This window comes from Pipistrellus kuhlii, unplaced genomic scaffold (assembly GCF_014108245.1).
Source record: "Pipistrellus kuhlii isolate mPipKuh1 unplaced genomic scaffold, mPipKuh1.p scaffold_m20_p_10, whole genome shotgun sequence".
Lineage (NCBI taxonomy): Eukaryota > Metazoa > Chordata > Mammalia > Chiroptera > Vespertilionidae > Pipistrellus > Pipistrellus kuhlii.
In genome coordinates this window covers 35,145,446-35,168,150 of record NW_023425405.1, presented here as the reverse complement: position 1 = coordinate 35,168,150, position 22,705 = coordinate 35,145,446, and the positions used below count along the sequence as shown (strand labels likewise).

Genomic DNA, 22,705 nt, shown 5'->3' with positions numbered 1-22,705 from the left:
TGGCAGCTGCTAGAGACAGGGGAATGCTCCCTTTGCTGGCTGAGTGTACATCGTAGTCTCTTGGCTCCTTTGCTTCATTGTCAATGTCTCTCTTGGTTTTGTCTGTGCTCTCAAGGAAGGTTCCTGCTTTGGTCCTTTACTTTTACTTTTGTATTATCCTTAGCAATCTTTTTTGCATCCATGGTATTAATGGTGAGCCTATAGGTATTGTCTCCAATTTTCTAATCCCTAGTCTTATCCCAGTCCCTAAGCTCCAGGCCTAACTTATATCTGCTTTCTAGACCTTTCCATGTGTTAGCCATTTCAGAACCAAATCTATCAGATACAGAAATTATATGCAGCCACATCTACTTCTCTTCCTGGCTTTCCCTCTTTCACTCACATCTTGGTCTTCCAGGCTTGGAATTTTGTGTTCTGACCTTGTCCAAGCTCCCTGAATATCCAGATTGCCAAGTCCCAGCACCAAACCCACCTAAGCGGCCTTCCCTGAACTGCCTTGCCCCACCAAGAAAGAGTAATGCCCCTGTGTCAACCCCACCTCTCCTGTAGGTGTGGATGCTCATGTTCTTCCTGCCCTATTTATCTCAAACTTCCCATGTAGAAGCACTTTGTCTTATTTCTGTTTCTACCTTCTGAGGTTCCTATTTCAGGGCCCTGCATATCATATGGAGCTAGAGAGAGTAGATGTGGAGTCTGGCTATCATTTTAGTAAAAGTTTCCTAGAGACAGTGTACCCTAAATACTGTCTTATTTTGCCTCACAAACCCCCACAGGTACAGAGGTGCTTCTCTGATTCACAAAAGACAAATTTCATGATAAGCTTTGGGGGATCGATGTGGGAAAAGGGTAACAGGATAGAAACACATGGGAAAGTGCCAGCTGAGATTTCATGATGTGGGTCAACTGGAGGGGGTATTAGTAATCAGGTCCTCTGGCCTGGAGTCTGGAGCTGTACCCAGGTCCACTCTGTTAACAGCTCCTGTGGCACTGGCCTCAGAGACCGCTGCACAAAGCAGGTAGAAGTGTTTCTACCAGTTAGGAAACAGCCGTGACTCATTTAAGAAGCATTCTGCTGGCTGCACTGCCACAAGGGTACAAGGGTGCGAGGTCAGTGGGAGGTGCCAACCTGCCTGGCCAAAGCTGTTACCACACTATCAGGAAAAGGGCCTCCTGCTTCAGGGACTCCCAGCACAATATTCAATCCCTGTGTACAAATTTGCCGAATGAAAGGATTCCATGAAATGTTGTATGCTTTTCAAATTACTCTTTCCCTTTCCATACATCAGCTCATCAACACACAAGAACAGGCCCCAAAGGCAGTGAAAGGCAAAGCCTCCTCTGTCTGACTTCATAGGCTCAATAATGGCTCCCAACGATACACAGGCCCCCACACCTAGAACCTATAAATGTTATTTGACATGGATAAAAACACCTATAACTTCCAAATATGCCAAAAACATGTCATGCATCCTTGGACTTGTAGCCAAATGGAAGATTCCAATTACAATTACCCAGGTGTGGGTGTTCACAGACTTGAGAAGCACCCGGAGGGAATGGATGGTGGGAGTCTTTTCTGTTACAATGGACAGGAGAGGACAACAGGCAGCCATGTCTATACGCAGAAGGCAGCAGCTCCACCTGTCACAATGCATGTGTCTCAACCATCACACACTGAGGTACAAAGGCTGGGGAAAGACTACATGCTACATGTTCAATTATATCGAAAAGAATATTCCATTGTGACATTCAACCAGGTCTTCCCTTAGGCCTAAGTTACTTCCTGTTAGTAGATTTGGTGAGGCCTATTAACTTGTAAAGTGCAGACCAAGGGGTAGATTTCCCCCACCTTTCATCCCAGGATCTCCTTCAACCATACTGTGACCTCCCACCCACTGTAGGCAGAGGATGGGAGGTCACAGTATGCTATTCCCACACTCTCCCAGATCAGACCCCCAGCCATCCGGATATTTCAACTGTTGCCCCTCCCATGTAGAAATGCAGGAGACATGGTTGACACTAACATCTACTAGTAAAAACCATAATGAAAATATATTGCTTTTTCAATTCTTGTATTTGAGATTTGAATTATAAGATATATACTTCTGAGTTGTTCTTGTAAGCTTTATCATCTGTCAAAAAGGATTATTGTTATGGAGGAACTGTAGCATTCTATAAATTGGTTATTCTCTATCAGGAATTAAAAGCACAAAAAAGACTCACAATTGCCTCTCAGAGAATGCCTTTCTCCAGAATTCACAGTATTAGCTCTTTTATGGGTCTCTTTCTGAATATGCTACGAGGATTAAAGAAGTAATATTTATAAAGTTCTAGGACTTCCTTAATTAAAAGTATGACAGGCTTATTTCCCTTAGCACAATGTCCTCTAGGTTGGTCCATGTTCTCCTGTATGGCAGAATGTCCTTCTTTTGGGGATCTGGATAATATTCTATTGTGTGTGTTTAACACATTTTCTTAATCCACTCATCCCTCAATGGGCAGCTAGGTTGTTTCCACATCTTGGATATTGTGAATATTGTTGAGTGAACATAGTGGTGCCAAGTGAAATCAGCCAGACACAGAAGGACAAATGCTGCATTGAGGGCATTCAGGTGAGATAACTAAAGGAGTCAAAGGCATAGGAGCAGAGTAGAATGAGGGTGGAGCGGGGAATGAGAAGCTGTTCAGCAGGTATAATGTGTTAGTTATGCAAGATGAGTAGAGATCTAGAGATCTTCTGAAAGCCTAATGCCTCCAGTGGGCAATACTGTGCTGTTCACTTAAAAGTTTAAGTGGATAGATCTCATGTTAAGTGTTTTTACCACAATAAAAAATAAAAACAATAGTTGAAAAATAATACATTTGTTTAAAAAAGAAGTGATACATATATCCAAATATATGTTTAATAAAATAAAGAAATTCAATTAATTTTAAAAAGCTGGGGAAAATAAAAGTGTAGTAAAGTCATATAATTAATAGTTTCTATAGGCAGTCCGCAACCTCAGGCAATTATATGCCCTGTTTTCCTTCCTCATGGCTTCCAACTTAACACAATAGAAATTGTTCCTGACAATTCAAATGCTCATTCAGAGGGGCAGAGCACTCATAACGGAAACTTGCCTCTTGGTTTTTCCTGCAACACCCTGTTAGGCTGTCTTCATAAACTGCTTAACAACATTAGGAGTTGGCCTTGACATACAATAAAACACACAGATGTAGCTGGCATTTCTGAGGCAAGAAAAAAACCCACAAAAAAAAAGATTGAAAAAATGTAAAAAGATCCACAAAGTTACAGACTCCTATAAAAACATACCTTTCAAGAAAATTCAGTTATTAACAAAGTTAGCTCAGTTTTTAATGCATCATACTTGCTTCAAGCAAGAAAACGTGTTAAAATTTAATAGTTATAGAGACAAATATGTGTGTAATGAAATAGTATTTACAAATTTTTATAAGCCTAGACTCATGCTCAAAGTCAAGTAGAAAACCACATCAAAGGATTAGCAGCAGCAGAAAAATTCACAGGTAGGCAGATTTCAGTTCTATATAAAGAAGGAAAGTCTACCAATTATAGCTACAGATTTCAAAACACAATGAAATGGAAATACTACTACAAGTGTAGGAAATACAAGAATGTTCTCTGCAGCATTATTTGAGGAAGGGAAGTATATAAATTATGATATATCCACATTATGGATTGCTAAATGGCTGTTAAAAACGTAGTACATTTTTTATGTATTGATTTGGATGGCTAGTCATGCTCTATTAACTGAAGGTGGAGTGGGGTAGGAAGTTGGGAAAATTCTGCATGGAATGATTTTGGAGGCTGTCATGCTATATATGTGCATGTTTACATATCTATCAAAAATATAAAAGCTGCACAGCACACTTCAAATAGGGACAACCTCTAAGAGATAGGACTGATGGAGAGAAGAGACTTTCACAACTTGGGGTGATTATTTAGATGTAATATAAGTATGCATTATTTTCATTTTAAAAAGTAACAGAGCTTCTTGAATTTAAAAGGTTATTAAATAACATACATGGAAGGAAAAAAGATTCCATTCCCTAGAGTGTCCAAGAAAAATCTGATGGCTAGATGCCCATGAGAACAGATTCTTGTGTTGGATGGGAAAGGTGTTAGTAGAAGCCCCTTCTCATTCAAAAGGTCAGGGAATGCCACTAGCAACTCCCTTTTCTTTGGCATCTGAATATTTTCTTGTTTACTAGATCTTTCCCATCAGCCTACATAATACCATAATGTCTTCCATCTTCAATAAAAACTTCCTTAATCTCACCTATCACTCCATTTCCATGTTCTCCTTTTCAAAAGTATTGCCTGCATGTGCTGTCTTCACTTCCTTTCTCACTACTAACTCTTTTTAAAAGCTTTTATTTTGAAATAACTTTATACTCACAGAAAAGCAATAACATAAATATTTCCCATAGTTATTTCACCCAAACCCATCAATTGTTAAGACTTTTTCATATGTTTTATTCTGTCAGTGTGAATGTGAGTGCATAAGTATGAATGTGTGTGTGTATGTGTGTGTGTGTATGTACATATTATAGCTCTTGTCAAGGTCACCAATGACTTACATGATGTCAAGTCGAAAGATAACTTTTAGACTAATCAGCAGCATTGAAAGTAATAGTCTATGCCCTCCTCCCTCAACCACTTTCTTCCCTTGGCTTCTAGGAACCACTTTCTCTTGGCTCTCTACCCCACTGGCTACTACTTCCCAGACTCCTTTGCTATCGCCTCTTCATCATAAAATCCTCCAAATAAAGAGGGCCCAGGGCCCAGACTTTGGATCCCTTTTCTTCTCTGTCTCACTCCTCACATGTTGTCATCCACAATAAAACTTTAAGTATTATCTATATAATGTTAAATTTTATTTTCTATTCTCTAGGTTTCTATTCCCAAATTCCTACTTAATAGCTTCACTGAAGATTTAGCTTTACACTGTCCAAATCTAAATTTCAGATTATCTATTGATTGCTTGCACACCTAACCCATCCCTATTTTCCTATAGATTCTCCTATCTCAGAAAAATGGCAACTCCATCTTTCTAGTTCTTTAGCCCAAAAATCTTGGTATTTTAACTCCTTAATCAAACACCTGACATCCAATCCAGAATCTAACTACCCCTTACCATTTTCACCATTATCATTCTTGGCTAACCTTCACCATCTCTCACCTGCACTTTGCCAATATCTTTCTACGTCAACTTTTAAAAATATATATTTTTTATTCATTTCAGAGAGGAAGGGAGAAAAAGAGAGATAGAAACAGCAATAGTGAAAGGGAATCATTGATTGGCTGCCTCCTACACACACCCTACTAGGCATTGCATCCATAACCCGGGCATGTGCCCTTGGCTGGAATCAAACCTAGAACCCTTCAGTCTGTAGGCTGACGCTCTATCCATTGAGCCAAACCAGCTAGGGTTATGTCAACTTTTTCTTTGCCTTTGTTCCTCCATAGTCTACTTGCTACGTACTGCTAGAATCATCCTTTTAAAACATGATTTATGTCAGGTTACTTCTTTGTACAAAGTTCTTTCACCTGATGACTCACTGCATTCCTCAAGTATGCCAAATCCCTAATTAAGTACCATCAAATTTTTTCCTACCCATTGCCTGAGCTTCTATCCCACTTTTTAATATGTAGCATGGAATGTCAAGAGCTAGAATTGTGGAACAGTACAATGAAGGCCTGGGGAGCGGGGTGGGGGTGGGGGTGGGGGGGCGACGGCTGTGTGAGGGTAGAGGGAGTCAGTGGGGAAAAAGCGGGGATATCTGTCATATTTTCACCAATAAAGATATTTTTTTAAAGGACAAAGAATATAGCCAATAAGGGAATATTTTTGACAAAGAAAGTGAAAGCAGGTGGTAAAGGGATTCTCCCAGTAGGAGAAGCATTGTCCGCGGAGTCTTTTGTTTCTTTAATTCATACTTTAGAATCTACCATCAACACAGTTAGTTACTCTGGGAAACTTTTTTACATTGGCTGATTTTATTTAGTTCCACTAAATAAATTTTATTTATGATTTCATCAGCAAAGTAACCAGGGTTAAACTTGAAGACAGTTTGTTTCTTCTTGCCAGGGCTGGTTGCAATGACATTATTTTATGCAATGAGAACTGATAAGTTATAAATATACTAGAGGCCAGTGCACAGAATCTGAGCACAGGTAGGGTCCCTAGGCCTGGCCAGAGGTCAGGGCGGATCAGGTTCCCCACCTCCCAGCCCCACTGCCTCCTCCTTTCCTAGTCACCAGCACATTGCCTCTGGTCAACAGCCATGTCCCGCATCGCCCTCTGGTGGTCAGCGCATGTCATAGCGAGCGATTGAACTCCTGGTTTCCCAGTGGAGTATATATTAGCCTTTTATTGTATGATATTCTATGGCTCAGAAGCAATGGGATATATTGATTTGTGATATATGGATTTAGTCTTACTAGTTTCAAGTTCTATGACATATACCACTTTATCCAATACTTTCAACACAAAGCCATTCCACTACTCAGGTCACATGGGAGAGGATGTATGTAGCAGATGTCTCAGATAGAAAGCAAATTGCTTTATAAAGATGTTTAAATAATCAAACTATGAAGACTTGTAGCTTTCACTTGAAGTAAAATAAATATCAGGTCGAAATATTACACCAGGTAAAGAACCAATAGATCCAACCCACAGCTTCCTATTTTCTTCTTCACTGTATGTTTTATTTGTTTTTAGTAACTGAATCTAAGGGAATGAAAATGGAAACTCTACAGAATCTAATCTCCATGTATAGGTGCTTTAGCCATTATAGTCACTTCTATCCCCAGCACTTAGCACTGTGCCTAGCACATGGTAGGTGCTGATTAATATTTGTTGAATGAATGCTCTAAAAGATAGTAGAGTCCTATCTATAGAACTCATTCATTTTTATTGGATGCCAAACACATGCAAGCCATGTGTTAGGTTCACAGGAAACAAAAAATAAACACAAGACATCTGCTAATCTCATATATCTCACAGAGTCCGGTGTTTAGATAAGAAAACAAACACAATATAATGTGCAAAGATTTATGAAAGGAGTTATTATTCAGTGTGCTATGGAAACACAGGTTAAAGGAGACAAGGGCTTCTGGAGGAAACCTATGTAATATGAGCCCTGACATATGAGTAAGAGGGAATCGGTAGAAGTGAGGGGTGAGAAGGACTTATCCGAGAAGAGGGAACAGCATAGACTGCATGAGGAAACTCAGCTTTCACAAGAAACCGAAAGACTTTTAGAAGGACTGGATTATTGAGAGCTGAGAGGTTGAGAAGGTGTCCAGATCAAATGGGGCCTTGCTAATTTCTGAAGCTAATCTCTTTGGGTGCATTTAAAGACCCTTTAGATCTATTTTCTTGATATAAAAATATATCAAGTTTTTTTTATTATCAAGTAGATTCGCTGAAATTTACTTACATCCACATCTTTACTATCAATGAGGGTTTAGTTTATTAAGAAATAGATACCAGAAAGTTTTCTAATGGCCAATAGAAGGCAAGTCAGGTAATAACAAGTGGTACTTCTCTTATGTATGTCGTAAACCACATAATTTCACCTATAATGTCTGAACATGTAATTATCATTAATTGAGGAGAGAGGAAAATGAGAAAGGCAAAAAGAGAGAGGAAAATTCCACCTTTGTTTTCTCCAAATGTATAATGAAAACTGTATCTATTATAGGATTAGGATTTTTTTAATTTTGTGCTACAGTCCAGATGTAGAATATAGTTCAGTATGGTTCAATAGCTTGAAATTCACTGCGTAGACCTGCAATCAGATTTATGTATCTGGCATCAATTTTGTCAGAGTGTTTTCTGTTTTTAGACAGTTAACCAGATATAAATCCTTTCCTAGGGAATTAAATGTATGTGAACTAGATTATAAAACTTGGATTTTCAAACGCCACTTGTAATTGCCTGGACTCCTGAATAGCCTCCTTCGTTCAATCCTGGTCTTACTATAGTCTATTCTCAGCCCAGCAGTAACAATTATTATATTAAAAAGTAAGTCAGACCGTATCAGACTATGGGATACAACCCAGAAAATAGCTCCCCACTTTACTCTGGTAAAAGCTGAAGTCCTTACAAGTGCCTATACAGCTATTCCTGAACTGGCCCTCCAGCCTCACTGCTATTAGTTCCCTGACTTCTGCAGCACACAATGCTTTTAGGTGAATGTGCCAGGCATCCTCCTACTACCAAATTGCCTTTGTATGAGCTTCTATCTCTGCCTGGACTGTTCTTCCCTCAGAAATCCACAAGGATCATTCCCTCCCCTCCTCCAAGTCTCTGCTCATGCTATTATCTCATGAGGCCTTCCCTCTTAAATTTTCATCACCCCCTTACCCTACTCTCCTGTTTCAGCCATTGCAGTTTTCATCTTCAAACATATAATGTATCTGTTATATTTATTGCCAATTGAATGCAACTTCCATAAAGACAGAAATCTTTGTTTCTTTTGCTCATGATACATTCCAAGCACGTAGAACAGAGCCTGACATATTTATTTATGCTCATTAAATACATAATGAATGAATTGTCAAAATAAAATCCTATCTAACAAAGAGGGGATATGCAAATTGACCATAACTCCACAACCAACATGGTGGCACCCACAGCCAATAAGGAGAGGATATGCAAATTGGCATGACAAGGCTAGAGGTGGAAGGTGGCTCCGGACCAGAGCGAAGGCAGTGCCAGCAGCCAGGGTAAGGAAGGCCTATTCTTGCATGAATCTTTGTGCATTGGGCCTCTAGTTTTATATAACTAGCTAAGACTGAATATTGGGGTCAGTATCCTTAATTTTGAGCAGAAAGAAGTTGTGATTTTAAAACTTAAATATAAACTTATTTTCTGTACAGGTAGAACAAAAACAGATTGTATATTGAAAGACATATTAGCATTATGCATCACAATCTTGGCAGGGTCTGTGTGCACTATCTTTTAAGCATATATGCAACAAGAAAACACAGCAATTGTGTTTACTGTAGGAAATCACCACAGTAAGGTAATTAAAGAAAGAAGGACAGATTGAGGTCCATAGAAGATTGATTTATTTCTAAAACTGGTATAATAATCACAATGGGAGTTATTGACTCATCAGATTTCATTTAAAACCAACAGAAGCCTGTTGGAGAACTTTCAGAAGACTAGTATTCTAATGGATTAAAAGTCTGTTTTCCACTTTGAAATTTAAGAGCTACTGTTTAAAGGTATAATTGCATATGCCAGGGAAAAAAAGCTAATAAAAGCTCATTCTCTTTACCTCAATGAATAGGAATTGATAATGTGTTGGTACTACTCTTTAAATGTTGTCTCTACAAATATGAACTCACAAGAAAATCTGTCCATTTCCAAGGCTTAAATTTCCTGCTTAAAATCACAAAGCTGTGAAAATCTAACAACTGGATTGCACTGCATCTCTCATTTATTTCTAATTTAATTATTGACTTATGAGGACCATGGAACATGTCATGATATTACATAACGAGGGGCTGGTCTGGTGACAGGCAATGATGAGTTATGTTTCCTTCCCCTTTGCTCTTTTTTATATTAATTTTCTTATTTTTCAATTACAGTTAACATTCATTATTATATTAGTTTCAGTTGTACAGCCTCATAGATACTTATATAACTTATGAAGTGATCCCACTGATAAGTCTAGTACCCAACCTAGTGACAAACATAATCATGACAATATTTTTTCTATAGTCCCTATGTTGTCCTTTATATCTCAGAGACAATTTTAATATATTAATATGAGTTATCCAAGGAAAACCTAGATCAGCTCAATCAATAATTTTTGTATATATACTTTGATTATCACTGGGCAGAATCCACTGAGCATATAAAAGAAACATCAGATATAATATCCTCTAGTTTAGTCATATCATGTAAGTATGTTTACTTTTATAGCATTCATTGTGATCCTGCTGTAGTGTAGTAATAGTTAATCACAAAGATATACTTTTAAGAAAGCCAGATTTAGCACTTCTAAAACCTCTTAGGTCAGCCAAGTATACCAACCTGTAAGAATAAGGTACATTGCTACTAAACACTAGGATTTAGGGGGAAAGTTATCATTTCACAAGTTTAGAGTTCTCTTAATGGTGAAATTTAATACTTGTTTATTGAATTAAGTAAATTATTTTGTGGGTCAACAATATGGTTACAGGTAGAACTTTACCCTCATTCACCAACCTCCATGCATTCGTTCAATTACTCCTTACATTGTTTATTTATTAAACAAATAATTGTTAAATGCCTACTATATGTCAGGCACTGCTATATACTAGGAAATTAGAGATGGATGAAAGTCAGAAAGCCATTGCTCTCAAAGAACTTGTTTTTCCCACTGGAAAAAAGGCAAATAATAAACAGGTAAATAAAACAAATCTCTATATGTAAAAGCTTAAGTTGACCCATCGCTATGACATGCACTGACCTCCAGGGGGCGCAGATGCTCAATGCAGGAGCTGCCTGCTGGTGGTCAGTGCACTCCACAGCCAACCTCCCGTGGTCCCTCCCTTTGGCTGACTGGCCCCTATTGGCCCCGATTGCTGGCCAGGCCAAGGGACCCCAACCATGCAAGAATTCATGCACCGGGCCTCTAATATTTTCATATGGTTATAGTGCTATGAAAGCAACAAAAGAAGACAATATAATGGAATGATTGAAAATGGGGTAGGGTTGGAATGGTGTGGTTAAGGATGGTCTCTCTTTAAGGTCATAACATTTGAGCTAAGAGTTATGAAGAGAAAGAGCCAGCCATGTGAAATGCTCAAATAGGAGAAACAATAGTGCAAAGGCCCTACAAAAGGAATGACAGAAAAAACCATGGTGATTGTATTGCATGATATAACTAATATCACTCCAATAAATTTAATTTTAAAACCACTGGGAAAAAAAGAGATGTAAGATAAAGTCAAAGGCATGGGCAGCATCCAGATGAGATACAGCACTTAGAGCTTTTTCTCTCTTTTTTCTTTCTTTGTTTTAATTTTTTTTTTAATATTACAGGAAAACTTTAGAAGCTTTTCAAACAAGGAAGGGAAATTATCTGAATTTTTTTTCAGAAAGAAAACTCTATATAGCATGACTATGTGGATTCTAAAAACTAAAAATGAACATCTAGAAATGAAAAATATAATTTAAGCTAAAAATTTAATGGACTAATAAATTTAACACAGCTGGAAAAAGATGTAGTAATATATAGAAATTTTTTAAAATGCTTTAAAAATGTTAAAAAGGCTTTAAAATCTTTGAGTTAACTTTCTTGAAACCTAAAGTGTGATATTTCAAAACCAGTTTGGCTCAGTGGATAAAGCGTGGGCCTGCGGACTGGAAAGTCCCGGGTTCAATTCCAGTCAAGGGAATGTACCTTGATTGCGGGCACATCGCCAGTAGGGGGTGTGCAGGAGGCAGCTGGTCAATGTTTCTCATCGATCTTTCTAGCTCTTTATCCCTCCCACTTCCTCTCTGTAAAAAATCAATAAAATATATTTTAAAAACAAGTGTGATATTAAGGACACATTCCCCACTGCCCTGAAGCATGTGTACCCCATAAATAAGGATTTGAACTTCAGTTACTGACTCAGATTGACTTGCTAAGATAACCAAGTGATGTACTTTCCCTAGATACTTACATGTAGCCCTTTGCTCCATTTGAGATTAACATGTGTGTGTTGACATCATTCATTGATAGCTACCTGAACCACTGAGGGTACAAAACAGGTTTTAAAAATAGGTCCTGGCCAACGGACAGCCACAAAGGCATGTCCTTTTGTCAGTCTGACAAGTGACGCCACTCCATGCTCCTCTCTCTGCCAGTCAACAGAACTGCGGCTAGTACCTCCCAATCGAAACAACTGAACTCTTCAGTAAGGAACATCGGCCTCCTGCATCCGGACCGGACCAGCCCAGCTGCTGGACCCCAGAGGATAGCACCACCGGGATCCCATTAAGCCTGCGCCCACAGCATCAGGAACTTGTGTGAGTAATAAAGTGCTGTGTGATTTGCAACTGCATATGTTTCATGTGCTGTAATTCCTCCAGCAGTTAATTGAATTATTTTGCTTACGCTTAAAATTAAAATTAAAGCTTTTGGTCTTTTCAGTCCTCAGCCTGTCCTTGGTCCTTCTTAAGTATAGTAGCCTCTTAGCTAGCAACTACATTCAACTAACCCAACACCTGCATGGTTAAAGTTTACCTCAAGGGATGCCTTAGATAAACATCCTTTCCCAGAATCTACTTGGGACAAAGATTTAGCAAACTCAAGAGTTACTGTTAATCAGAAAGACAATAGTGAAAATGTGAAAGGACAGATATGCAGGAGGAAACAATAAAAATGTTTAACTAATTGCAGTTCCAGAAAGACAAGAGAGGGTGTGAAGTGGGGGGGGGGGGGAAGACTGGGGCAGATTGCTTCCGGCTACTGCGTTTTATAAAGATAAGGCAGAGAATTTCCTAGAAACAATTAACAAAAGTACATATTGTTTATCTTAAGAGGATAACATGAAATCTACATTTAAATGCATCCTGGATGGACCTGGAAACTATTATGCAAAGCAAAATAAGCCAGTTAGAGAAAGACAAATATCACATGATCTCACTTATAAGTGGAATCTAAAGGAACAAAATTAACTTATGAACAAAATAGGTCCAGAGGTGTGGATGCATGGAACAGAATAACAGATCTCAGTGTGGGAGTGGGGGATTGGCAGGGGCAGGGGACGAGGGGTTGGGGGCAAGAAGAGATTAACTAAAGAACATTTATGCATATATGTATAACCCATGGACATAGACAGGTAGAAAATGGGAGACATCTGTGATACTGTCAACAATAAAATAAAATTTTTAAAAAGGGAAAGCATTAAAAAATAGAGAAAAGGGCAAATTATCACCAATGGAATAGCAACTTCTCAAGAACAATAATGGCAACTAAATGACAGGAAAATCTGCTATGTGCTGAAAGGGAAACCGTGTACCTAGAATTCTATACTTAGAAAAATATTCTTTTAAGAAGTAAAAGGATGGAAGTAGAACACCAGTAAAATTTAACCAAAGACAATAAGTACATTAATGTCAGGTAATAGAAGAGTATAAGAACAAAAGCATTACTAATTATAGTGCCTTTAAAAAGTCATCATGCCTGGCTGGTGTGGATCAGTGGTTTAACATTGACCCATGAACCAAGAGGTCACCAGTTTGATTCCCAGTCAGGGGACGTGCCTGGGTTGTGAGATAGATCCCCAGTAGGGGGTTTGCAGGAGGCAGCAAATCAAATGTTTCTATCCCTCTTCCTTCTTCTCTCTAAAATAAATGAAAAGCCGAAACCAGTTTGGCTCAGTGGTAGAGCGTCGGTCTGCGGACTGAAAGGTCCCAGGTTCGATTCCGGTCAAGGGCATGTACATTGGTTGCGGGCACATCCCTGGTAGGGGGTGTGCAAGAGGCAGCTGGTCGATGTTTCTCTCTCATCGACGTTTCTAGCTCTCTATCCCTCTCTCCTCCTCTCTGTAAAAAATAAAATAAAATAAAATAAAATAAATGAAAACATTTTTAAAAAGTAATTGTAACGCATTTCCTATTCTTTTTTTCCCCTCCTAATTCTCTCTCTGTCTCAGAGGCAGATAATTTTTCTGCCTGTTTCTCTCCATTCAGTACCTGGGCTCTTCTCACTGTTTGGCTTTCCCTTATAGAGCAGAATGCACACAAGTTGTGCCTATGGTTTCCGCCCTGGTAATGTGATAAGCATTTCTGAAAAATTTATGAATGAAGAATTTTTCATAAGATAAAAGAAAAATATGCTGGGGCTGTCTTTAGCATAGCCTGACCATTTGAGCCACAAGTACCCAGAAAACTGCATAACCCTTGCTTTGTTAGGGATTTTCTGAGTGACCTTGCACAGGTAATTTATCTCATTTCCCATCACTTCTTATATTCAAAACCAGAAGCCATATCTGGAGCTAGATAAGCAAAGGCACTACTAATAAAAAGCCAATCGCTGAAACCAGTTTGGCTCAGTGGATAGAGCATAGGCCTGCAAACTGAAGGGTCCAGGGTTCAATTCCAGTCAAGGGCATGTACCTTGGCTGCGGGCACATCCCCTATGGGGGGTGTGCAGGAGGCAGCTGAATGATGTTTCTCTCTCATTGATGTTTCTGGCTTTCTATCCCTCTCCCTTCCTTTCTGTAAAAAAGTAATAAATATATATTTTTTAAAAAGCCAATCATTGTGAAGTTCTGAAGGTATTTGGAAAAGCAATAAAAACAGATGTGCTGGCTACTCATTGACTTGTCACAGAGGTTTGCAATACAAAGGAGCCCAACCAGAAAAGACTGATAAGCCTTTGAGTGGGTGATTACAGCCTCACCCAGGGCAGCTCCACGTGTCTGCCCAGATCCGGCTACAGTTCCTAGTCTTGTGCTTCCCAAGTGATTTCAAAAGGTTCTGAAGTCCAACCCCTGCCTACTGACAGAACTGCACTCAGTTGGGGGGGAGGAGGGAGGCACATGCAAGAAGTGCTCTTTCCATACTTCTTTCTCTTACACAATCTACATTATCAGGAAAAGAGACCCATTGCATATGTCTCTTTTCCTAATAATGTAGGCTAACTTTTAATTCCAGCGTGCAAATAAAAATTTGGAGTGGCATCTCCCTTTGAAAGTCTCAAGCTGGTCATTTCCTTCTCTCTGACATTTACTACCCAATGCGTGCTTTCTTCAGGGAGGCTGCCTGCAGAGGTAGCCGTGAGTGACCCTGGATACTTATTTAACATCTCTGTGCCCTGTTCCCTAGAGCCCACCCCACAGGCTAGTGAGGCTTGAAGAAGATAAAGCATGAAACTTTGAGAATGTATTTGGCCCTACTTCTTTCCCGGAGCTCAAAGCTCTGGGTAGTAAAGATATTTCTTCCGTTGCTGAAAGGAGGAGAAAATGTATACTAGAAACTTCTAACTAAGCACAGATGGGGAAAAGACAAAATACTTTATATAAATTTTCAACAATGAAATTCATGGGAAATACCATCAAGATGGTAGCAGAATCTAAGAGGAATTCATCTAAACCCTTCACTCGGTGTTTATATGGACAATGTCTATTATAAGAGTAAAAAGGAATAAACATATAATATTTATGTATTTATATATTTGATATGAGTAGTTGGGAAGTGGGCAAGGAAGGAGAGAGGAAAACATGAAGAAAGGAAGAGGAGAAAAAAATCAGAACAATTTAAAATGTCAGCAAGCTGAACATGTAAAATTAATACAAAATAATATTGACTATAAACTGTAATTGAAAAATGAAATTTCAAGTACTTTAAAAACCACCACCACTCTGCTGTTCTCAAACACTGGCATCCCAAGTAACCCCCTAGGATTACCACACTCCCTTATTCCCCACAGGAGCCTCCTTGCTGGGTCCTCCTTATCTCACATTATCCTCATGCCAGCTCTGCCTCCCTCTTCTGCTTCCATGTCCACCTCCCCCAGCCTTGGAACCACAGCTCTCTACCAGGTTTCAGGGTCCCTCATCCTCTGACCCTGTCAAAGGGAAATGGAAAAGTAAAGGAAAATGTTCTGATCCCACTTAACCCCAAGCCTTGTCCAGCTATTTACCTGGTACTCAGCCTGTCTACTCAAAACTATTTCTAAATCACCCACTGGTGCTCTTGATGCTGGTTGAAATGAATAAAGAGATGCCAAGGCTCTAAGGTTTTCTTTTCAAGATAGGATTAAAGACCTGAAAGAGCTGACCCCAGTTCTTAAAGTCCAAGTGATTGTGTCCCACACTATTAGGAGAGTGACGAGGCACCGTGGAAGTTGTCATGGAGACCCCTCTTGCTTCCTGTTCTCTTCTGGAGCCACCAACATACTTCAGAACAACACATAACTACCTCATCCTATCAAAAGAGTAATATTCGGATTGACCATCACTCCAACACACAAGATGGCTGCCCCCATGTGGTCAAAGATCCTGTCCCTATGTGGATACAAGATGGCCAGCACAAGATGGCCAGCAGGGGAGGACATTTGGGAGGCACCAGGCCTGTAAGGAAGGGCAGTTGAGAGGGACCAGGTCTGCAAGGGAGGGCAGTTGAAGGCGATCAACACTGTAGGGGAGGGCAGTTGGGGGTGGCCAGGCCGGCAGAGGAGGGAAGTTGGGGGCAAACAGGCTGGCAGGGTAACAGTGAGACATCAATCAGGATTGCATGGGAGTGGTTAGGGGGTGATCAGGCTGGCAGGCAGAAGCAGTTAGGGGCAATCAGGAAGGCAGGCAGGCAGGCAAGCAGTTGGAAGCCAGCAGGCCTGGATTGTGAGAGGGATGTCCAATGGGATAGGATCTAAATGGGCCATTTAACATCCCTTGAGGGGTCCCAGATAGGAGAGGGTGCAGGCTGGGATGAGGGACACCCCTGTACCCCGTGCACAAATTTTGCACAATGGGCCTCTAGTCTTACCTATAAACAGGTTAAATTATTTGTGCCAGTAAATGCCAGCTCTTCACCAAGCCTCTGGTTCCCTTCCTCCTGGGCACAGAGTCAGACTCCCTTTCCATGAGACTAGTTCCCACCAATAAAATGTGGTCAGAGGTGAAGTCTGTCATCTCTTAGCCTAGATGTTTAAGAAGCAAGTGTGCCTCTTGCATGCTTTCTCTTTCTGCTTGCTGGGAGTAAGTGGTACATAGGCCCAACAGATGGAGAAAGCATAAATAGAAGATAGGTTCTTTGAAATTTTATGTGGGAAGAAAATTGACCACCAACCATGAACACCCACCTGGCCCATCATGTGAACAGAAAGCTCTATTGTGTTTGAGCCATTGTACCTGTTGGGGGTCTTTTTGGATACTGAAGCTATGCCTGCACTAATTAATGCAACTTATATTTTATGTTTTAGAGAATTAAATAACTTGAATGTCAGCATTCTGGACTTCCATCCTGGAAAATACAAGTGCTAGCAGAAAGAGAAGGAAGCAGGAAAGAGTAACAATGTGAGTAACTATGACATTTACTGCATAGGCAGCCATGTGCCGAGCCTGTGTTAAGTGCATTATGCATACTGTCTCATTTATGCTTCACATCAACTTTAGGAAATACCACAGTACTGTCATTATCCCCATTACTCAGATGTGGACACTGGGGCGGAAATAACACTGAAACTAACTTAAAGATGGGGGAGAGGGAAACTGGAATGATTCCTGAGTAGAAAAGAAGATTTCTTTCTGTCCCCATTATTGGCTTTTTAACCAGAATGGCCCACCCTCTCAGTATATTCCTTCTTGCCCCTCAAGGACTAATGGGCATATTAAGGACTTCTCTTAGGACTCAGCCCCATCCCTTTTCCCTTAAGACTTAACCTGGGGAAGTACTGGCATATCTAGAGTCCATATATAGGGAAAAGGCCAGTTCTGCAGGCTCACTTGGGGCCAACATCATGTCATCATATGACCCCCTGACCTCTGCTGTGAACCTGAAACACCAAGGCGCTTTTGAGACCAAAGAGCCACAGGCCCCCATTCATCCATACAATCAATAGACATTTGCAGTTGAGAAATAGCTCTGGGAGCTGGGTCAGCAGCTGGGTCAGTGCAGGGTCAGCAGCCACAGCGGGGACTGCACAGGAATGACCTGAGGCTGCTGCGGTGCTGGAGGGAGTGGGCCCCTTAAGTTTTCAGGGTTTCCCAGGACCAGGAATGCCACAGCAACAGCACAGCTAATCACTGCATCAGTTAAATTTTTCACCAAGAAATTTGTTACGTTTAGCACTCATGAAACAATGCACTCACACCATTTTTACATGGCTGGATGGTATCTTTAAATACTATATACAATTAACTTCATTTCATAACAGTCATATTTTATATTGTCCTCAGTGTCTTTTCTCCACCACCTTAGTAGACTGAGATGGGACTCCAGCACAATCATGTTCACTTACTTTAATTCCTTGTAATCCATAGCCAGGGAGGCCAGGAGGGCCAGGCAAACCTTTCTGCCCAATGTCACCCTGTTGGAGAGAAATCAGACAAGTGTGAGAAGATTTAGGGAGAAACAATGTATTATTACTCTTAGCTCTGTTCTTACTTCAGTCTGATCAGGACCTTCATCCATGCTGCCCATAAGCTATTTCATGTTTTATATAGAGCAGTGATTTTCTAACCTTTTTAAGAAAAGGTTAAGAAATAGCTCACTGCCGTTATGCAGTTGATGCATAAGAATCCTATGCAAAAATAGTACATATAATCTAAGTACAAATGAAGACTTAAGGTAGGGCTGCTGGGTGTAAGCAGAAGTGCTGTCCCTGTAGCTTCCTCAGCTTGGGCTCCTTCAGCTGCCCTAACTCCATCCCCTAGACACCAGGAGTAAGAGGATCACTCACACACTGTTGTGTGTAGCCTTTCATCTACTTCTCCATTTCCATCTGGAATGCTCATTCACCGGGGTAGTGGGTAAAGAATCAGCGGATATTAATGTGGATCAGTGTTGAATTTTTGAGATATGTAAATGAAGCAAAAAATGCATGACTTCCCAGTATGTATTCCTTATAATATAAGTGGATCCCATATTTCTTAAGGAAAAATTTCTGTGGCCAACTGAGATTGGAAATGTTCTGCAGCACGGTATGTGCCTCTCTGGAGATCTCTATCACGTATTAAAATATTAAAGCCACTAAGCAGTCCCACAATAGAGTGATTAATTTAACTCTCCCCGAAGTTCCCAAATTAATATTTGATGGAGTAAGCTTTGTAAAAATGCTGGATTAATGTAAGTTAGATTTTTTCTTTCCAGTATGAAAAAAAAAAGCTGTATCTTTTTCTGATTATAAGAGGAATACCTGCTCATTGAAAAAAACACAAAAAAAAACACACAAAAAAACACACAAATAAACAAGAAAATTTAAACAGAAAGATGACACTGAAGAGAAGAAAAAAAATACATCCAATAACAATAGCTAACATCTTAGATGCAGTCTTCATCGCTGTCCATATGTAGCTGATGGACAAAAAAGAAAAAAAAAAGGATAAAGAATCTTAGTAATTCTGAGATCCTTAGTAACTTTGACTCATACAGCCTCTCTGCTTTTCTCTCTGTAACAGGATTCTAATTCATGTCTGTGCATTTGGACATAGATACATCTATCTGAAATTTGAATCTGTGCTGGGTGGCTTACTGATACCTGTTTTCCCTATAAACATGCCTGCTGGTTTTCTATCGGGTCTAGTAATAATTAATGTAATTAATGTCGTTTTTTAACATTCGTTTAAAATCTTGCTTGGCGTTGACTTGTATTGACATAACCTTCAAACACGTGATATCTACAGAACGTGTGAAGTGTAATTAACAAGTTTTGCTTGAAAAAGTTTGTGTTTGGTTTGGTTTTTGTTGCAAAACTAGGGCTAAGAAGATGGCGGATAAAGAGCATATTCGGCACTGCATGCTTTACGAGTTCCAATTAGGAAGAAAAGCAAGTGAGGCTGCAAAACACATCTGTAGTGCTCTTGGTCAAGATGCAGTTAGCGCCAGAAAATGCCAGCGTTGGTTTGAGAAATTTCGCGAGGGAAATTTTTCGTTAGATGACAAGAGTGGTCGAGGCCGTGTGTCCAATTTTGATCAAGAAGCTCTTTTGGTGCAAAATCCTCAAATTACCCAACAAGATCTTGCGACAACTTTAAATTGTTCACAAAAAACAATTTCCAATCAATTGCGTGCACTTGGCAAAGTCCAAAAGTTTGGAAAATGGGTTCCTCACGAGTTGACCGACAACAACCGTAATCAAAGAGTCACAATTTGCAGTTTGCTCCTCTCTCGTCAAAACCGTTTGCCGTTTTTAGAGCAAATTGTTACTGGAGATGAAGAATGGGTGCTGTATGTTAATTTGAAAAGGCAGCCTCAATGGTTGGACAAAAATGAGGCTCCTCAGCCCACGCCAAAACCTGACTTGCATGCGAAAAAAGTGATGTTGTGTGTTTGGTGGAATTTTAAAGGAATTCTTCATTATGAACTTTTACCATCTAACCAAACCATTACAAGTGCAGTGTATAGTGCCCAATTGGAAAGGTTAGCCCAAGCTTTAAGAGAAAAAGAACCCGAGCTGATTAATCGGAAGGGCGTAATTCTTCACCACGATAACGCACGACCGCATACTGCAAGAATCACTGCTGAAAAACTGCGCCAGTTGGAATGGGAAGTTCTCCCTCAACCTGCATATTCTCCTGATATTGCCACTTCCGATTACCATTTGTTTCGTTCTTTGCAAAACTTTCTTGTTGGAAAAAAATTTAATAATGAAGAATGCCTCAAAAATGCATTGACCGAATTTTTGGCATCAAAATCACAAGAATTTTACAACAGAGGGATTAAATGCTTCCTGAGCGTTGGGCACAAGTAGTAGAAAACAATGGCAACTATATTGTTGATTAAATTTTATTGTATTGTTTAAATAAATTCGATTTTAAAAAGTATTAGAAAACGACATTAATTATTACTAGACCCAATACTTCACCTTTTAAATAAATAAATAAATAAATAAATAAATAAATAAATAAATAAATAACATTTGGTGAGCAAGTGAATGAGTGCTGTTGACATTTTGAGCTAGGTAATTCTTTATTATGAGAGGCTGTCTTGTGCACTGCAGCACATTGAGCAGCATCTCTGTCCTCTCCCCGCGAGATGCCAATACCAGTCCTCCTCCAGTTGTGATCCCCCCACCCCTGAAATGATCCCAAATGTCCCCCTGCAGTGCAGAGGGGAGGGACCAAATTTCTCTTCCTGAGAAGCTGGATTAAAAAAATAAGCGGATGAATAATCACCAAATTGAAGGTGGCAAGAGGAAGAGAAATATAAATAAGAGCAGAGGGAGCCAAAGGAAGTTTCTATTACCTTCCATGGAGACAGTAAGCCTAGACCAGTGGCCGGCAAACTCATTAGTCAACAGAGCCAAATATCAATGACTGAAATTTCTTTTGAGAGCCAAATTTTTTTTAACTTAAACTATATAGGTAGGTACATTGTTATTAACTTAATTAGGGTACTCCTAAGCTGGCCTTTGCTAAAAACTGAAGGGGCCAAAGAGCTGCATATGGCTCACGAGCCACAGTTTGCTGACCACTGGCCTAGATCCTTGCACTGAGGCTCTGACAGTGTCCTACACACATATACACAATAGATACATTGGCTGGTGTCCTGTTAAAAGGCCACCTGAAGCACCTCTGGCCAAAGTAAAGATGTGTTTCTGAATCATGGCACAGCCTCGCATGAGCCTAGAAATATTTTGAGCACTTTGCACCCACTTTCTTAAGAGAGACTTATTAATTTCTTTGGGGGAAGACAATAGCTTTATAAACTTAAATGTTCTATTTACCAAAAGTTCACATGATATGAGAAAATAAAACTTTTCATTAATAATCAAGAAAAAATAAGCAAACACCAAGAAGAGCATTTACTCTGAAGTTAATGTCCACTCGGTTGTCATTAACGGTACCTGACCCTCACACAGAGCACAGACCTGAGGACTCACCTTGGGTCCTTGGGTTCCTAAGCCCCGAGGCCCAGAGGGGCCCGGAGGTCCTCTGACACCTGGCTCTCCCTGAAAAGACAATGAATGAGAAGTTACTGGTATTCAAAAACATTTCATGCTGTATAGTTAAAATAGTAAATATATGTCATAAATTTTTATATTCAAAATATATATTTTTTAAATTCCACACCCTTGAATTTGTCTAAATTATTGAGTCCTTTTAACCCACATCACTTTCCTAAACTTGACAAAGGGAGTATTGTCTCCCTCTGTTTTCACTTCTTATTGCTCTTTATTCAATCTTCAAGCCAACAGGATCCATTTCAAAGCAATCAAGTCGATTAACTGCTTGGCAACCTTAATATATACTTTCTCCCCCCTTCCCCCGCCCCCCCCCCCCCCCCGAACTCCCTTCTTTGGAATTTGGGAAAAAAAATTACTTCCATTGTGAAAAGAGACACAAATAAAAGCAATTGTTAAAAGACATAACCCCATCCTAAACTAGTTGCTCTCATTTTGTGCAACAAAGATTATGCCACTTGGGTTGGGATTGGCTCTGTAATGCTTCTGTCACTAGGGTGGCTGTGACTGCAGGATAAATCCTATAAAGGCTTTTCAGATTCTCCAAAGAGTGACAGTTTTATAACAGGTGACTACACCAGAAAGGTGGTGAGACCTGGTTAGGATAAGTTAGGTCCTGGGGGTTAGGATAAGTTAGGCCCTGGGGTTAGACCTGTCAGAGATGTGAATGATGATGGGAAGAAGCAGAGAAATAAAAATCTCTTCATTAGCCACCTTCTATGTACCTAACACTTTACTAGGTCTCTTCATATATGTTATTTGATATAATTTAGTATTTCAACCATCCTGTATCACAGTGATGACTAACTTACCTACCTACTCTGGGCCTCAGTAAATTCATCAGATAGAAAAACATCTCCACATTTCACGGTGAGGACAATGAGGTGAGACTAAGAACGTGAGTGCTCCTATCACAGAGACAGGCATAGAGTAGGCACTTAGCAAATGTTAACATTCCATGCCACCTATTTGGCTAAAGAGGAAACCAAAGTTGTGTGCTCAAGGCTGCACAACTATTAAGAGGCAGAGTTAGAAGGATGTGGGAAAATAGGAATTCTCATATTTTGCT

The 22,705-nt window shown here is 39.8% G+C and overlaps 1 protein-coding gene across 3 annotated transcripts in view; it reads right to left on the bottom strand.

Moving 5' to 3' along the window:
- Window positions 1-22,705, bottom strand: part of COL28A1 (collagen type XXVIII alpha 1 chain) — a 142,977-nt gene that overhangs the window by 29,863 nt on the left and 90,409 nt on the right. For all 3 annotated transcript variants that reach the window (XM_045578408.1, XM_036429347.2, XM_036429346.2), the window contains 2 exons: window positions 21,556-21,624; window positions 17,974-18,042 (listed from right to left, as the gene is read on the bottom strand). In XM_045578408.1, the coding sequence (XP_045434364.1) occupies window positions 17,974-18,042; window positions 21,556-21,624 (138 nt within the window). The remainder of the gene's footprint in view (window positions 1-17,973; window positions 18,043-21,555; window positions 21,625-22,705) is intronic.